The 19,040-nt window shown below is 43.7% G+C and overlaps 2 protein-coding genes across 3 annotated transcripts; both read left to right on the plus strand.

Moving 5' to 3' along the window:
• The first annotated feature begins 6,903 nt into the window (after positions 1-6,903).
• LOC131214008 (uncharacterized) lies at positions 6,904-13,680 on the plus strand. The gene is made up of 6 exons (XM_058208305.1): positions 6,904-7,232; positions 7,771-7,898; positions 8,011-8,344; positions 8,418-10,479; positions 10,558-10,632; positions 10,821-13,680. The coding sequence occupies exons 1-6, from the start codon at positions 7,196-7,198 to the stop codon at positions 11,056-11,058; spliced, it is 2,874 nt and encodes a 957-aa protein (XP_058064288.1). The 5' UTR covers positions 6,904-7,195; the 3' UTR covers positions 11,059-13,680.
• A 942-nt stretch (positions 13,681-14,622) lies between these two features.
• LOC131213710 (uncharacterized) lies at positions 14,623-15,973 on the plus strand. Of its 2 annotated transcripts, none has more exons than XM_058207823.1 (3): positions 14,623-15,238; positions 15,482-15,719; positions 15,856-15,973. In XM_058207823.1, exons 1-3 carry the CDS (start codon positions 14,623-14,625, stop codon positions 15,971-15,973), a joined length of 972 nt encoding a protein of 323 aa, XP_058063806.1. The 2 variants fall into 2 exon arrangements, with proteins under 2 accessions (XP_058063806.1, XP_058063807.1); XM_058207824.1 differs by having other exon boundaries at positions 15,485-15,719.
• Positions 15,974-19,040: the final 3,067 nt, after the last annotated feature.

Here is a 19,040-nt window from a genome sequence, read left to right on the forward strand (position 1 = left end):
CCCCGGCAGCGATGACACGCCAACCGAGGCGGCGATTCTCGGCAAGGTACGATCGAATGCTAGGAACGCGCACAAGCGGAGGCAATACATTAATCCTGTTGACAGTATGCATTACATACCTATTGATGGCAGATTACAATTCAGCAGAAGTGCCCCGTCAACCTTAGGCTGCACACACCCGGGCACACCCGGGGCTTGGATCCAATATTGGAGTAAAAGAAATCACGCGACAACAAAACAAAGCCGAAACCGAAAAAAGAAAAAAATAAATAACCGTCGACATCAACAAGCAAACAAACAAACAAACATGGCCGCCGTGGCCGACAAACGCGCGAATGACACCGCCGTGGCGGTGCAATCTCAATGCATCGGTCTCGATTTCCTTTCCAGGCCGTCCGGGATGTCGCGTGGACCGGTGCTTACCTCCGGTAGAACAGAGCCATTTCGCCGTTGCTAGTAGTGTAGAGTGGAACTTAGGGTGACACGATGTCCAGCAAAATGGAAGTCGTTTCGAACTGATTCTGCAATCGCGCAAGACGTGTCGAAGGGTCGGGCGTACAAGAACACGGGTGATGTATCGGGGTCTCATACAGCCTACAGTTCCCAGAAAAAAAAACAATTAAAAAATTTAAAAAAAGTCGTTACTTTAACGCATCACGCCTGAGAACCGAACGTACAAATTGTATTAATTGTTTTGTAAAAACAGTTTTTGGCACGTCTCTGCAGTTGTGTACACACTTCTTGTGAAAGGTTCCACAACGCAGTGCAATTTTAATAACCATCTACACCAACGCTTCGTCTCACTTCAAACTGTCATTAATCATGTCTATCTGTCTATTAATCATGTTTCAATAAATTTATAATTTGGACGATGTGTGGAAGCTAAACGTAATGATGGGCAATCAACAAATGAAACCGATTAGCATCACGACTCCGAAGTTTCTTATGTTACTTCATATCTGTAACAATCTATACAGGTTTCCCGGTTTCAACCTTCCGAATGATTTGTACGAACTGCTAGTTTTACTTCTCGTTTTCGACATTTGTGAAGAAATTTAAAATTTGAAATTTGAGAGATTTGATAAAAGGCGAAAACAGTTTTGGGCGGTTGTCAAAAAATTTCCACTGTTTTTGGAAGAGACTAAAATGGTTTGTCAAAGAAACATTTACACCCGGCGAAAGGAGGACTAATGCAGTACCACCGGAGTTTGCGGTAGACTAGAACATCATTATGTGCTTTAACTTTTCGATAAGGTCTCCAAAATAAAGTATGAAAGCTTGTGGCAGAAGAATGTAGAATCAATGTTGGTGCAGAAAGAACCGACGGAGTATCGTTCACTTAACGTGGAATTCGTACGAAACTATGCCAATCTGTTCGCCAATCATTACGAAAGGTTGTTTCGATTTCGGCGCGACTGTATCGATATTATGAAAGGTTTGTTTGCGCACCGATTCTACTCCGGCACATTTTATTCGGTGAGTGATTTATGCACCCATCCAACCATACAGCAATGTTGGATCATCATTAGCGTTCGTTGGAACAGATCCTTTTTGATCATATTAGATGGAGCAATTAATTCGTGCCGTTGTACGATAGATGGCGTAACTCACTAAATATAACAAATATTTTTATTATGAAATATGTGTTTGATAGCTACTGTCATTACACATCTAACGCAGTATAGATTGTTAGGTCAAAGTGTAACCAACACCAGTTTTAAACATTTGAACATGTCAAGTTTTGTGCCTGATATAGCGTTTTTGCGGGGAGTACTTTTTCATTGCTGTTTGGACGGCAGAGAAAAAGGGATTCTTGTATCGAATCGTCACTGGTGATGAAAAGAGAAGTTACGACAAGAATCTTAGATGCAAAAAGCCCTGGATACAGCTTGGTGAACCAGGTCCACCGCAATCAAAGCGAAATATTCATTGCGCAACGGGTATGGTATAGGAGGTAGGATATGAAAGGTGTAGTGTACTTTGAGCTTTCAAACCCTAATGAAATTATTGATGGACAATTTCATCGACAACAAAGAAATGCATTTGAAGCAAAGCTTTGGACGTAAAACGATAAGAGAAGGATAAAAGACATGATAAGCTGATTTTTCAAAATAATAAAACTCGACCCCACATCGTCAAAACATATCGCGAAAATGTCGGATGGGAACTGTTAACGGAATCGAGGAACTACCAAAAAGATAGCAGAAACTAGTAGCTAACGACTGAAAATACTTTCATTAAGGTAGTCATACGTTTTGTTGTTGTAGTTAGGTCACAAATGTTGAATAAAAATGGCACGAATTAATTGCTACACGCTAAAATGGTTCAGATTAATTGCTAAAAAATGGTTCAGATGAATCCCCGCCGAAGCACCAATCGCGATTTTATCCCCAATTGACGGGATGCCCCACCGTTAATCACTACGGTAGAGGTAATAATTGTGCCACATAGTCAATGCTACAGCCAACAGAACGATTAAGAATTGCCAAAAAAAAAACATGTATACTGAAACTCGATGATCTTATGTATCTACTAATCTTACTTTACTTCAAGAGGGCTACTTAAAGCAGTGCTCTTTTTCGGGCACGCTTGCCGCTGCCAGCGCCACATTACGATACGCGTGCCGAGAAGTGAGTTGAAGTGAGTCAGCCGGGAACCGGAACCGGTTGTCATTGGCGTTGTCACCTTTGTTCATTTATTGTCGCCTTAGCACCCACTTTTCCGCCGAGTGGACTCCTTCCCGTGCGCCAGCCGTGGGCGTTGGTTGGCGGGAAACAACTTCTTACAACGGCGCGACACGAGGCGTCCTGGCGTCTCCAACCCGTCCTCCTCATCGGCTCCTCTGCAAGAAGGTGCGACAGCCGGCTGCCGGGAAAATAGGGGCCGCGTTACACGAACACGCTGTCTTAGTAGCAGCGAAGCAAAGGGACGGCATCCAAACGCATCGCTGGAGCGTGCTTCGCGTGAAGTCATTGGCTGACGGAGCAGACGGGTCGACAAGCGCATAAACCCTCTCTTAAATACCTGCCACGCAGCAGTGGCGCGTAGCCGCCGTTACCGAGCATTGTAGGCAAACAAACGTTTCGTTTCGGTATTCGGAGCTCGTAATGGTTCAGATCTTTTCGCTTCCACGAGACGGGGCACAAAAGTGGGGTACGAGTTCCCCAACACTACTAAAGCACTAATTTGGCAAATGGGCTGGCCAAAAAGGTTCAGAGCCACCGCCGAATAATCCGCCACTTCCACACCGCGGCCATATTCGGCTTAGTTGCATTATTGAAATTTTTTCATATAATTTTAATTACAGATTTACCGATCGTTGTTCATTACCATGTTTGCGTTTTTCCAACAGTATGCCTTTTTGCATCACAACATAATCTATCATAAAGGAGATGAAAATAAAAAATGGCGCCCAAAGTGACATACACCCAGTGTAATCAACGAATGAATGTAACTACGACGATACGATAACTAAATACGATACTAAAATTCGAAACAACGACTTTTGTTGACTTTTACTGTCACAAATCAACGGACTGAACAAAAAGGTCTCCAAAGATAGTATTTCTCCATGTTCCTGCAAACAGGTCCCCGCGAAGGAAGGGGCTTAGTAGCTTGCCTGGTCGCCCGAGCTAATTGTCGAGGTCTCTGTTGCTCTGTTACCTCGCCGCTAATTTCTTCCTCGCAGTTCGGAAGGCTATGTAGCAGGAGGGCTACGAGAGCTGATCGTCGCGATCGTCCGGGGTTAGCCAGAGAACCCTTTGAGTACCAACCTCTGCTCTTTACCTAGAGCGGAACTAGTGAAACAACAAGTCTGTTCTTTTCGAGTTCAAGATTGATTCTGACTTTATTAAAAACATAATTAGGCGGTTTATCTACAGGTTTGAAGCGCGTCTAATGGGAATTGGAACATTGGGTCACTGTTGCCATGGTCGCTCGCTGCCGGTCGCTGTTTTCCTATGATCGGGTGTGGAAATGTTTTTGAAGCGAGTTCCACCTTTCGACGTCTAGACCTTGGGTCCGTCCAAGCGAATGTTTATTTGCCTCGGTTCGGTTCGATCGGTTCAAGCTGTTTTTCTTTCTTTCCCAATCGGTCGCACGTTGCATGTTTCGCAATACATATTTCGTTCTTCGGCCGGCGGCCGAGGGCCGCTCGGTTCGCAAAGTTTATTGTTTGTCTGCTCGTGCACAAGAAACACAAGAATCATCAGTGGCGTGAGCGAACGCGCTATACAAGCATAACAGCATAATTACTACCAACTGCAGCATTCTAGATGGAATACTTGAAGAAGCTATGTCGTTAAAGACAGTCGATACTGTGGTAAATCAGGATGAAGCAGTAAATTATTCAACCGAATTGGAGCTATGATTGTTCTTTTCAAAAATATCAATCGCCCGAAACTGTGCAATGATTCTCGGCTCACGCGTAAAAACGCAATTGAACAATATCATTGGAGACCGTGCGATGCTTTTAAGATGACCATAAATAAGGCGCATGGCGCAATCGTTACAAGTATGAGGATTAAACCTATAAGATCATTATTTCTCCCACGGTCAATTTGTATGCGACCTGCTCATGCACTGGAAAACCGTAAAATTTGTGTTTGTATCCGCCTTGAGGTAATGCCATTGAAAGCAATAGTATGATTTTACCAAAAAAACTTTTACGTCCAATGGAACCAATAGAAAATACCCCATTCTTATTGTATGACCAAAATTTCACCAGATCTCTGAAAACGAAATTAAAATTTAAAATTCCTTGAATAGTAATGGAAACTAAAAACTACTTCTAGGACCCGAAAAGACTGTCGTCTGCTCATGATTATCAAAGTAGTTCTCCTTTGTGTCGATTGAAGGTACGATTGTGAAACTAAAAAAAACAAAAGCGCGTTTAAAACAGTATAAAATGAAAAACTCGGGAGGAGTTCAGGATGTTTGCATTCCTCTCATGTTCACCGGGAAGCTGTAACGGCGCACTGTCTAGCGCGCAGATATCGGAAAACATCAAGATAAGTGTTCTTTATTTTCCGCTCTTCTCTCATTTCGAGCAACAAACCTAAACCCACACCGGAGGATTAAAAATCTCAAGTTTTTGGGGTCCTAACTTTTTTGAGTTCTCCCTCTTCCGGCGGTGGTCTTTGGGAGAAAGCTGCCGGGAGTACATTAACCCTAGAAAAAGCAAGAAAGAAGATGAGAAACAGCACGCTTTTGTTACTATAAAAACTGTGACACAACTTTATTGGCAAAGAAAACGTTACTGGAATACTTTTCGACCAAGATAAGAAGTGCCTTGTCTGGACACGCATTAGAAAGTATGTGTTGAAACATCTCACAATGAAAAACCTAGCAACAGGAGAGCACGTCACAATCGAGCGACAATGATCACTTTTGAGTGTGTGATCTGCTCCAAGAATTTTCAAAACGGAATGAATGAAAGTCTTGTCCCCACTAACACTGTCCTCTTGTTTATTGTTTCTGAAGTTTATTATTGTTGGGTCAGTCTTAGCACAATAACTCGCAAACTTATGATACTACTCTTAAGACCACAAGTTCATCATAAAATCTTAACAACTTTCTTGTGAAGGTCATTACTAACTGAAAGAGCGAATTGTGAATTCAATAACACAATTGCCATCTATGTGTTACGCCTGAGAAGCGCCCATTTGACTATTTCCTATTCCTCAAGCTCAAATTATTGACCAGGAAAGGATCATTTTATGCACATACTATTTAATTTTCTATCCGATTTGCAGGAAAGTGGAAGAACGCATCTTTCAAAATCATAAAAAATATCTCGTTATTTATCGAACACGTTTTTTATGTGTACCAAATACTTTTGCCTGCTGCAACAATTGAGAGCGCATCGTATCGAGCTTTTCTTGCGGAACTTTTCTTTTAGAAGCATTTCTGAGTACGCAAAAGCTTCGAGAAGAAGTCAGCTTACGACCCGCGCCCTCTATGAGTCAACACGAAAAACGCTTCAACAATTTTGAGTAGCTAAGCTTTAGGTTTGCGCAAGCAACGCTGTTTGGCGTGCAGAAAATATAGGACAATTTTAAGTCGTGTGCAGTCAACTGCAAAGCTTGATGTCCTATTTCACACATTTATGAAATGTCCAGTGCGACTACCAAAGTTCTGCATATCCCGATCGGCCGTCTCGATACGAGATAAAAGAGGAGATGTGCGCGTCATAAGCGCGAAGGGGCCTACTTTGTATGGCTGGTCCCGTTCGTGGTTGCATGCGAGGCCGAATTGCATACAATTTTCGTGAGCGGAACATGGAGACTGAAAGGCGTGTTGGAAAAGCTATTCCTGCTTATAACTCATTCCTGGTTATAACTCACGCACACACAGAACCTTTATAATCGTAGCACTCTAATACGCATCTGAGACAATGGACTCTGTCCAGAACTGAAGAAACGGGCCATCGAAATCAGCGAAATTCCAAGAAATTCCAAGAAATTCCTCGCTTCGTTCTCACCAACATAACTGCGTATGCACTGCCATTTTGCAAAAGCGCATGCATTAAATTCTTCTGTATAGATTTCCCACGGCCGTGCAGTAGTGTTAGTGATGACGGCAGCATTTGTTTACCTCTCGAGGCACTTCTTGGCATTGGTTAGTGGTATTTTAACGAAACCCAAGTCAGAAAATTTTAACCTGTATTGGAGTGATCTTAGTATATTCCACTCCTAAGCGAACCCCTAAACGGAATTGTGGTTCGTAGGCAATTTGAGATGTTATTGCAGCCCGTTTATACGTTCGTGCGCAGTACTTTCCGCTGCGTAACAGCCCACAGTCGCGGTCGTTACACCTTGTAGACCCTGTGATATTCAGAGTCTATAAATATACAGTGGCAGTGCGTGCTGTCACACGTTGTTTGCAGTCTGAGCCGAAGGTCGTAGGAAAAATGAAAAGAAAAGAAGCGTTAAACGCGAGTGCTAAGGAATGTTCTGGTACCTTCCGAAAATAAAAGCCACCGACGGGCAGAACAACATAAAAGAACATTAAACTGTCCATCGTTGCGTTTGTACCAATCCCACGAATGGTGCTTTGTGCTCGGTCTGGAAGTTGTTCCGCTCAAACTGCAAGTATACGTTTGCACGACCGTCTGTGCTTGGTTGTGGCTGTGGAGAGAGAAGGGTACATCGTGTGTAGATCCAGCTGCATTGTTCAAGAGGCTCCTCCCTAGGGTATGGCATCGGTAACCCGTATGCTTCCTTCTAAAATATGTGAGTACTTCCAATGTTGTTGTTTTCGTAACTTGCTTCCGATTCGCGGTGCTACTTTAAGGACAGCCCCATCGCAGCTCAATGGTGAATGTAATGTTGACGTCATGTCAATCGTAATGGAGGCTTCACGGACTTTGAATGGGCGAGAATTTTATCTCACGCAGATTTTCCCGACAAAACTGCACCATCTGGTTGTCCCTCTTCTGTATGGTTCCAAGAAGAAGAATATTCTACTAAAACGTATCTAATTTGAGTGTTCCAACCTCGGCTTGCTAATGCGCGCTAAGCAGTTTGAGGTTATGGAAAAGGAAAATGGAGGGCAAAATGTATGAAACAAGTCACAAATCTTAAATAATTTGTTCAAAGTGACAACCCTTTATGCCTCCGTAGCGAATAGTATTTTTTCGAAGTAAAACTATATTGAGATCGGTAAAGATTGACAAAAAGAAGTCAGCTGAAGTCGTTTATGTTGTGTAGAGCATAATGTTCACCGTTTTTTTTAACATCGATTTTAACATTGTTTCTTTAAACATCGTAGATGACATTGAAGCCCACAGCAGTAAAGTAACATGTTTGAACCTTGGAGAAACAGGACGCGTCTTAGTGACTGGTGGTCAGGATTGCAACATCAAGTTATGGGCTCTCAACAGCAATCAGTGCTTCATGGTAAGCAGTCAACCAACATATAAATGAGTTTTGGCTCAACGAATTTTGTGTAACACGTTGAAGCATGTCCACTCGCTTAAATACGACGCTATTCTCAAACCTTTACTTGCAGACATTGCCAGGGCACAATTCGTCCATCGAGTGCGTCAGATTCGCGTACTCGGACGATTTTGTCTATTCGGCCGACGACACAGGTGTGATAAAGTTATGGAATCTGAATGTCGGCGAGGCGACCTCTCTCTTTGGTCATATGAAAAGCGTCCGCACATTGGACGTACACCCACTGAACGACAACTACGCCGTGTCCGGTAGCAACGATACTTCCATCCGGTTGTGGGACGTTCGGCAGAAGGTATGCGTCAAGCGCTATAGGGGCCATATGTCTCACGTGAATTCTGTCAAAATATCACCCGATGGCCTCTGGATAGCTTCGGCGGGTAACGAAGGTAGGTTGGAGAATTGAGCGATGCTGGGAAGATCTTTTTTCTGACACCTTTACATTCTCTTGCCGTCCACCAGGAAGTGTGATCATCTGGGACATTCGGATGAGCAAGTTATTCATGGAATTCACCGAGCGGCAAACACCGGCCACCTACGTCCAGTATCATCCCTCGGATTTGCTAATGGCCGCTGGTCGCCAGGATGGCACGGTTGATCTGTACGATCTCGAAAAGCGCCAACTGCTATCGCGATCCGTGCCACCTGCGCAAGCGGAACGGCCAGCACAAGGACTTCCGGTGCGATGTGTTTTGTTTGACGAAAGTGGCAAATGTTTGTTTGTGGGGACGGCGGCGGCCATCACTGTGCTCGGCTGGGAGCCTGATCAAGAGTTCGATCGCATCGAGTCGTGTTGGTGTACGCTGGGCGACATGCACCTTGCTGGCTCAGAACTCATCTTCGGAACGTTCGAAAAAGGTTCAGTGACGGTACATGCTGTACCATTTACGGGACTGCGAGCATTCAACGCTTCATCGTTTGGTCAACCGTTCAACCATAACGAAACGTCGCGCAAAAGCTTCAATCGGGGCAGTGGGAAACTGCGACTGTCAATCGGTGACCGTGGGGTGGTTGGTGGCGGAAGTAGCAAGATGTCGACGGTGGCAGAGGCGTCGGGAACAGGAGCCTCCGGACTCGACGACTTCAGCGGAGCAAACGGGGGTATGTCACCCAATTTGAGCATCGAAATGATTGACGAGGAAGACATGAATGCGCTAATTTCTACTAATAAGGCATCCTCACAATCGGCGGAGAGCGCGATGTTCGTCTTTGATACGATCCGAGATCAGCGGGTGGTTCACAGCCCTGTACCTAATGCCCAAGATGTGCCCTCCAGTAGCACATCATCCGCTACGCTTCTGGACTCGGGTGTAACATCGTCTAATCACAGCAACAATGGTAGTATGGCCTTCACCTCACCGCCGCTGATCAATAGCCACCATCATGTACAGGAAGAAATGGACAGATATAATCTAAAACCTAGCGGAATCGTCGGAGTCGATGCTGGATATTCTAGTGATCTACACTACTTTCCTCTTAAGAGTAGCGCCTTGTCAGAGCCGGAAGAAGATTATCCCGTCAACAATGCACAACCACCGGACTATGCACCGAAGGTAACTGGTGGAAACGCTCAAGATGTGATGGCGTCTTCTAGCGAAGCATATGCGACCGGTGGTGGTGCACTGGGAACGAGAAGTGGTTCTAGGCAGCATGACAGTACGACCGGCAATTACGATCGGACCTCGGGACTGCGCAATTCCAGCACTGACCAGCGTCGGTTAGCGGGTGTTCAATCATCTCACCACCGGTCATCGAGTAATCTAGTCCACCGTATCGCCACCTCTAAAAGCACGTTGGAGCTTAACAAGTTGACCGGAGACGAACCTGTCACATTTCGGAAACCGATCAGTAGGGGCAGTTCACCGATTCGTAACAACCAAGAGCTTCCGATTGGGTCGCACTTTTCCGGCAACCCGATGTACCAACATCAACAGGGCAAGCTTCTACGCAGTGACAGTAACGCACAGATTGGCAGAGACAGAAAGCATTGCTACGGTGGTCCCGACCGCCACCAGCGCTCGTATGGTAACACCGGTGGGCACAACAGTAACATCAAGGTGGAGATAGTCACGAAGCCAGTGGTGCGTTCCAAAACGTCACTCGATATGCGTCACCATGGGCGTAGTACTACCTCCATCTACGGTCAGCGACAGTCAAGCTTGATGCACTCAAACTCTAGCAGCAGTATGGCCACAGTCGCAACGGCAACTGCTGAGAGTTTGATAGGGGCGTACGGAAATATCAATGGGCCTCTTTACGAGTATGGAAATGAAACCGGCGGACGGTTAATGGTGCTGGGCTATGGAGGCACCGAAAACAGTACGTCCCCGGACGAGAATGCAATTCACATGATGCGCAACGAGCATATCGCCATCATGCAGACGCTTTGCAATCGAACTGCGCTGCTGGGAGCTATTCGCAATTACACGAAGACGGGAAACGTAACCAATGCGCTAAAAGTTGCTGTGCGTATGGACGAACAGCAAATTCTGGTTGATGTGTTGGGTGCAATATTGGAAAAGACGTAATATACTCGTTGCTGATGTGAAGCCGATCATCGTATGGAATTCTTTTTTATGTAGATATTTTTGTTCATTTTCAGTACGCAATGGTCGCTCGACATGTGTGTTTTACTGCTGCCTAAAGTATATGATCTGTTGCAAAGTGAACACAAATTGTAAGTATTTTTAAAGTTTGAGAGTTTGAATAGTAATAACGTTTCGTTGCAAGCGATTGCATGATGTAATTGCATGCATATAAAACCGTTCATTGTTCATAGTTCATAGTTCATAGCATATTATGTCAATCACTATTCGAAAAAGATGCACAACTTTTGGATACATTCTGTTTTCTTGTCTAATATAGCTACTGTACCAGAGCGTGCGATACACTGCGCGTAATCCTTTCCACCTTTCTACCGGTGATACGTGAAAATACTGATTCGTGGGCCGCATGCACACTCGGAGTCGACGTTAGTCGCGAGGAGCGTCAAAACAAGTGTTTGGAGTGCAAGAGCTGGCTGCTAAAGATACGCTGCCTGCCCGAGAACGCAGTGATGGGAAACAATTTGCAACAACTCCAAAACATGATCGTGGATATTTGAGGGGAACGTGCGGTATAACGGTTGGTGCACCTTAGATCTTAAATATATAATGCTTAATAATTATAACCTGCAGCTGCTGCAAAACAAGATCTTGGATATCTTATGATGCCGTGTGATGTAACGATTGGTACGTCTTAGATACATAATGCGTAAATTAAGATCGAAAGAAATATCTAGTTGAAGGTCATCATCATATGCAAAACTAATTTAGACGCGAGAAACATACTTTGACGTCATTAAGGTCGCCATGCAGTGCTTGCAATTCACTATTGTAGTAATTTCTTCATTATCCTTTCACACACTGAGGTGCAAAAATGTTTGAGCTTCACAATCGAAGGGAAAATACCTGTACGTTCTATTCCATGCCTCGCGTAGGAAGAGAAAGATTTATTCATTCCTATGGGTTAGGGATTGACAATCGTAGGTAGGTTACAGATGTCATTTGCTAACGCTTCGTTGCACAGGATAACTTTGCGGCAGCACTCCTCCTCAACGAAACGCGACTTCACACCTTTCCATCTTTAAAGAGCCGAATGTTAGGCGATTACAGCTCTATAGGTCTCTATAATACAAAAGAAAAAAACACCTTTCCATCGATCGTCTCGCCGCTGTTTTTCCAGCTTGACTTGTTCGTCATGATGTCGGCTTGCATTCTATTGGTCGACAAATATCGAAAGGCGATGATTCCTTTTTTGCCACTAGTCTTTGGTAAATCCGTGCATGATGTGGATGTGTTATTTCGCACATGACACTGCATCCTATGTATATTCATACATGTGCCTTGGACTTCCGGTATGGGTAGCGTATATGCAGTAGCGCAGTATGACAATTTTTCCAATATCAAAATAAGCATGTGACTATAACAAAGCTCGGTTCAAAGTAGGTGGCGCGTTTGCTCATTGTTGACCAAAAACAAAAACGTGTTGATTATTCTGAGCAGTGTTTGACCATGTTTAAACCTAACAAACCGAAATTTTCGCGTCAATATGTTATAACGAATTTTAGATGTGTGGATAATACCGATGAAACATGGATTCATCACATCATCATACTGAATCAAAATCAAAATGATCGTTAACTGATTGAAGAGCAACTGGTGAACCTCGCCCAAAGCATTCGAAAGCTCAATCATTATCTGGAAAGGTTATGACCTCGGTATTCTGTGATGCGTGCATACATGGTGTAGTGGAACATCGACAATCTTGGGAAAGGGAAATACCATCAACAGTGGATATTATTATTCTTATATATGTTCTCATATATTCTTCTTGGAATATAGATTATATATTCTTTCTTGGGCCCGGGACTTTTCAGCCCGTGTATTTTACCAGGCTGTTCAGTAAGTTTCGCTTTTCGATTAAAAAAACACAATGAAACAACATGTTATTGTTTGTGTTTTTGTTCCATTGTTAGTGAATGCGATACCCATTGTGCACACAGCTTTCTGAAACCCAATAGCTCAGTCAAAATATTGCTTACAATGGCCAATGAGATGCTTAGGGCTTCTACTAAATATCTTTCAGTTTAATTTCTGACTGGAATGAACTTTCACATACGTTCGTATGAAGAGTGTACGAACATAACAAAATTAATATAGGCTAGTGGCAGCATTCAGGCTACTGAAACAGTTTAGCGATTAAACAACCCAATATAGAAGTCGCCAACCCGGCGAACTTCGTTTCGTCCAAAGTTCGTTTGTGGAAATAACAGCAAATGTTCGTTACATCCAATGGTTATTATTTAATAGTAGAACATGGTACATGAAAGCAATACATTGAACATGAAAGTTTATTAGAAAAATTCTACCATTGACTTCAATGGCTTTTATTAACGTGCTGCTGTGTATACAATGTTTTTAATTTTTTTCTCCACATCACGGTTGATACATATTTGCATATCATGCCGAAGATACAGTATCTGGCGAAACATAATTTATAATCTGAACAACTGAATAATATGTGAAAAAAATTGTATATATTCGTTAGAAATTGTTCTTTTAAGATGTTGAGTGTTAGTTTAAGGTTTTAAAAGCAAAATAAAGACTAATAAATGTAATTTTTTTTCAATCTCGTGTACCAGCGTGTAGAGTGTTGGCTCGTCCGTAGATCATTCGTTTCGCTGCAAAAATTAATCGATTTCAATGCGAAACACGTCAATCAGTGCATCAGCTTGAGTGCAAAACTTTAAGTTGGTGCTTAATACGGCTCTAACCATTCTAATCATAATAATGACAATAATAATGAGGGTATGTTTAGTTATTTATGTGTTATATTAGCCTCATATTTAAATGTTTTGATATTCAAATGCAGAATTCACAGAAAGAATTGCGTAATGAAATTCACAAGACATTATTTTATACGTATTTTTGTTCTTTGCTTGACCCACGTTGATAGAGCAGTCAGTAACGCTCGTCGCTGTCTAGGTGTTTGACTCGGGGCCAACAACCCCGCCCGTAAAAACATTCCAGGGAGCAATAGAAATTATCTTCCGCTTGGTGGTTGCAGTCGGATTAAAAAAATATTTTGTTTCTCAACTTGTAAGATGGCTATTGCTCTAAGTATTGTAAACTAACTGACGAAGGATGTAAAATGTTAATAAATGTTAATTTTAATGGTAAAGTAACAGTGTTGTTTAAAAAATTATTGACAATAGCGATGCAACCTAATCGGTCAAAAAAGGTATATAAAACAAAGGTCGTGTCCATCGTATTCAGACTGATCTCAGGCTAAGAAATTCTGTTGAAAATAAAATTGAGCGACTTGTTCAAACGCAGCAAGCCATCTTCCAGCAGCAGTGTTTTATAATTTACGATTCTATCGTTTACAGCTTACATGCCAGGATGTTTCCATTTATGTTCCCAACATTTCTTCCATCTCTTACAGTGACAAATATTTTCACAGAGCAAAGCGAGTACAACATTTGACGACAAACTACACACGGTGGTCGGCGTCACGTGGCAAATGAAGCACAACGAGCAACATTTGGAGCAAGGGGCGCGATTGCGATCACGGACCAAGTATCAACCATTGATGGGGTGGGCACCTCAGGCAAATTGATTAAGAACAATTGAAATTGTATTTTGCGGTATTGTTGGCAACTTCGGGTGGATCATGCTACCATAAGCGCTGCAATTTGCGAAGCCGATTATGCCGGGATGCTGGTTTTGTGCCGCTGCCGTCAGGTCGTCACAGAACTGAATGGCAACACCTTTCTTAGGTTCGACCTATCTCGGCGTCTCGGCGACATGCTTGGTATAAAAGAACACGCTGAACCATATACCCTCTCATTACGCCAGCTGGTGGTGTAACATACCGTTGCTTGTGTGCTTGGTGGAAACCCCGTGCTTTGGAAACTCTCAACGAGATTTCTTCTATCAAACGCTTCCGGTTCGGCCATACGCACAGATCGTGTCTGTGATAGAAAGAAAACCGCTCATCGAGTTGCCCGCTATCCTCATCAACCGAACCGTATACGTTGTGCTTCCTAGTGCTAGACTAGTGGTGCAATCTTCCGAAGGGTGTTTCGTTTTGGTTTGTGTAGAGTGTGGTCATTGTGAACTGTAAAATGTCGTACATCGGCAACGCGTCGGATGTGGAGCAGGAGAAAAACCTTTCGGAATATCGGCGCCAGCGAAGTTCGAGCAATCTTATTGCCACTGGCGCCAAGCAGTCGGTCGGTAGCCCTAAAATGACCGATGTCCTGTGGAACGATAAGCGTGCGGCGCGAGCCATCAACGCCAGCGACGACGATGACTCGGAGGTGTCGGACAGTGAGAACTTTCTCGCCAAGGGCGCGTTCCTGTTAACTCCCTCGCACGAACTGTCGATGGACCGGGCCGCGCTGATCTGCGAAAAAATGAACTTCAAGGGATGCTTCAGCCTGACCAAAACCGCCACCGGCATCCTGTTCAAGTTTTCCAGCCCCGAAGACTACCAGGCCGTGTTCAAGAAGGGCTTTCATAAGGTGACCGGTGCGCGGTTTTACAAAAAGATCGCCATACCCTGCCGGCCGCAGAAAACGTTCATGCTGTACGTATTCGACGTACCAGAGGACTTGCCAGAGGAAGACATTAGGCACTCACTGTACCGTTTCAATTCTGTGGTTGAGGTTGTACGGCTGGTAGTGCACTATCAAAAACCGTCGATTCAGCAGGATCCCAGCCAGCCACTACACGCTGGTGGTAAGCGACCACGAACATGCACTCGACTGATTTACTATCTATCTATCTATCGCTCTCCTTTTCTCTGTCTCTTTCTATCTATCTCCCGCTTTCTCACCTTCCTTTTGCCTGTGTTTCCACGTTTTTCTTTCGGTTTGCATGAGGGTACATGACGTGTTCGTTACTCTCGCGACTCCCGACGTTCCCCTTACTTGTTGCCTTGCCCGGATTTTAATTTGCGTACCGTTTGAAATTGTCTAACAGCAGCTGGAACACAGCCAAAGCCGCAAGTGCCGAAGCTTTCGACTGCCAAACCGATAGACGAGCAGGACGTGGCGCTGCAAAAAGAGTCTCCGCCGCCGCCCATACGTATCACGCTCGCTTCGCTAGATGAGTACAATCACCTACTACAGAATGGGCTCGACTTTTATGGGGCTACTTTTTTTCCCACCGAAGCCCAGCTGCCGCCCCATGCAGCCAAAATAGCAACCAAACGAGGAGCGTAAGTACACCAGTGCCCGTTGGGACACATTCGAACTTTGCAACTGTATACTACCAACTATCTTCTTCTTCTCGATACATTTTGCTTACGTTCTTCCCTCTTTCGCCATGTTTTCATCTCCCCCCTCCAAAATTAGACGCATGATTGACGGCAGCATTCCTGGACGGGTCCGCGAATTGCTTCCCGTGTTTGACGCGGCCGGATTCAGCAAAATTCCTCCACCGGCATCGAAAACAATCAAACCGCGCCCATAAAATCTATAAAAGGTCCTTTCCATTTATTCGCCGCATGCGATCTTCGCGAAACCCTCCACCAAGCTTAACCGAAACGAAACCAAACCATCTAAGGTCACCCGATGCACGTACACCTCACCCGGCACGCAACCATCCGATAAACATTCCACGAACGAGTGTGTACCCATCATCCCTAACTGCACCCCTAATTGTCAAGACGTGCCATACCGGAGTACAGTCGATCGCTACGCATGATTTACGATGGGACAGCACCTAGGAGAAACCAATCGGAGAACAACACCAAACGTTACAGGTAACGATCGAAACGTCGCCAAATTAGTGGAACGTATCTGATAGCAATCAATCGGTCGCTGGTAGCAACTCCCCGTGGCACTATAAAAGGGGTTGACGCGTGTTCGAGAGCATTCTTCGGTCATGTCATTTTCCTGTTTTGCTGGCTGGCTTCTTGTCTTTCATACATTTTTCGTGTCACTAAGCACATAGATAAGTATTCGTCATTTGGGCTTGCCACTTTCGGCAAGAGGCCACAAAAAGTCTGCATACAGTTCCTCGTAAGAAGGTTAATGTTTAATGCTTTGCTTCGTCGCAGCACGAGTAGTAAGTTAGTTGGTTGGAACAAGTATCTCTAGGCTCTGTTCGTGCCCTCACTGCTGATTACCTTTCATAGTTACATTTCTGGCCTTATCACAAGTGAATGCATGTGTAGCTTTGTTTAAGAACAATATTTTCTTGACTTATTTATTGACTGGCAGTCTAGCATTTCCCTCACCGAGCCGAACCTATGCAGCATCTCCGCAAAAGTATGGATCGGTTGAGGAACCAACCTGTGCAAGATGATAACAACAAAATCAATCATTGTAATGTTTGCTCTATCAAGGCAATTTTCCTACAGATAATAAAAAGGCAGCCGATTGACCAATGGGACAGAGGTTTGAAGCACTCTTCTATCACCCGAATCCGAAGATAATCGTAGCCCAAGGAGCAACTATATAATAGCTCATACAAAATATTCAAAACGATTATAGCAAAATACCAGTAAAATTTGTTATTATTTATTTATTTTTTAAATACAAATTATTTCGTTACCCATTTGCTATATCACCGGGGGCCCAATGCCTTTGGGGCGGAACAAAGTGCGCCGGGTCTGCTAGTTGGTAGCGCTTAGCAAGCGCTTTGTTTACAAACAGAGGATAATTTAAGTTCTTATTTGCTGGTATAGCAACAAAATCGAAAAAAAAAAATATTCAGAAATCAATTTATTTCTCTTCTATTTCTGTTTTCTCGGACCAAAAACACGAACGTAAACTCGTTTGACATTTCGTTTTTATATTTTTGCAGCCACATGAAACTGCAAACGAAATGGCGTTTTTGCGGTCCGATTTGCGCTTTGTCTGGCGCCCCAGTGTGCTATGCGATTGCACAGACAAATCGTAGCGTATGTTGAAATATGAGAATATGAGAATTTAAAATGAGAATGAAATTGATAAATTAAGCGCGTATCGTTTTTCGCTATATTAAGGTTATTGATTATTATTATTTTCGCTTTCTTTTAGGTTATTGATCATGATGACAAACCCCGAGGGTATTTCGACGAATTTCATAATTTAGATTACATGGTTGATTTTTCTCAGGAACCTCAGCAAGCTATACCGTCAGTAGAAGCTATACCAAACGATGTTGATTCAGGGCATGCTGTTGATGAAGTTGAAGTTGTTTTTGAGCATGTAGATTCGAGGCATGCTGTTGGTTTTGAGCATGTAGATTCGGGACATGCTGTTGGTTTTGAGCAGGTAGATTCGGGACATGCTGTTGGTTTTGAGCAGGTAGATTCGGGACATGCTGTTGGTTTTGAGCAGGTTGGTTTAAAGCATGTTGATCAGCGGCAGGTAATTCAGCAACAAACCAATATGATTGTGCAACTTGTTCAATGTCAACTTGTTCGACAGTCAACTTGTTCGAAATGCTGCCAATACGAATGCCGAAAAAATGAAAATGGCAATTTGCCACCAAAAATGCCAGATACAGAAAATTCTCATCTATTATCATTACCTGCTGTAACAAACGAAAAGCAGCTAGAACAGCTGAATGAGGCGTCGGCGGAGGAAGTAGACAAGCTAGCGACGTCTATAACCAATTTAGCAGTTCAATACAACGAGCAGTTCAATGCACACCAATTTATCGTTTTCCTAGCATATAAGTTGTTGTTACTGCGCGCCCCTTCGAGCAGGCCCCGCGAAGGAAGGACCTGTCTGCTCGTTGGGTCGCCAGCGACACAAATAGTGGGAGTTCTGCCCGAAAAGTGGCCTCGAGCGCCAACTCTCTAATACCTCCCAGTTAGTTTGCTTCTCACTATTGGAAGCCTATCCTGAGGAGGGGAGAGCGGTTCTGTCGTCCGTTTCGGATGAGGACAGAGCAACCCGGGTTTTGAGGATCAAGCTTGACTTTACTACGATTGGCAATAAACTTCTCGTTTCAAGTGTTCGAATGATTCTGGATTTATTGGGCCAAATTCCCGGCTTATATAGTAATGAGAACAATGGTGCACGTTGCACGTTGACCTGCTTGCTGTCGGTCCTAAGCTGCTATCGTCGGGTTATCATTTCTCTCACTTTCTCCTGTATCTCGCGTTTATCTGATAGCCCAGGCCGTGATCAGAACCGGATTAAACCGGTTCTCCCTAGATTAGATTGGCAAACAATTTTTGCCCGAAACCGTACCGCACGTGCGGTGAGCTGGACGCACTTTGTTCTGCGCTGATCGGTTAATTTGACCTTTCCTTTTCGCTTCTCGTTCTGCGGTGCGATGCGCTTGCCCTACGCGCTCGCTCGCGCCTGTGCTCGGATAGCACGACTAATAGATCCCTAGCTCGTCTCGTTTTGTAATACGTTCTCTTCTATTTGCCATGATATTTGATATGATATTTTGTAACACAAATTAGTATAATCCGTGCATTTATACTATAATAATACAATAATTCGTATAATCTGCGCATATATAATATAATAATACAATAATTCGTATAAACTGCGCATATATAATATAATAATACAATAATTCGTAAAATTCT

Source organism: Anopheles bellator, chromosome X (genome assembly GCF_943735745.2).
Source record: "Anopheles bellator chromosome X, idAnoBellAS_SP24_06.2, whole genome shotgun sequence".
Lineage (NCBI taxonomy): Eukaryota > Metazoa > Arthropoda > Insecta > Diptera > Culicidae > Anopheles > Anopheles bellator.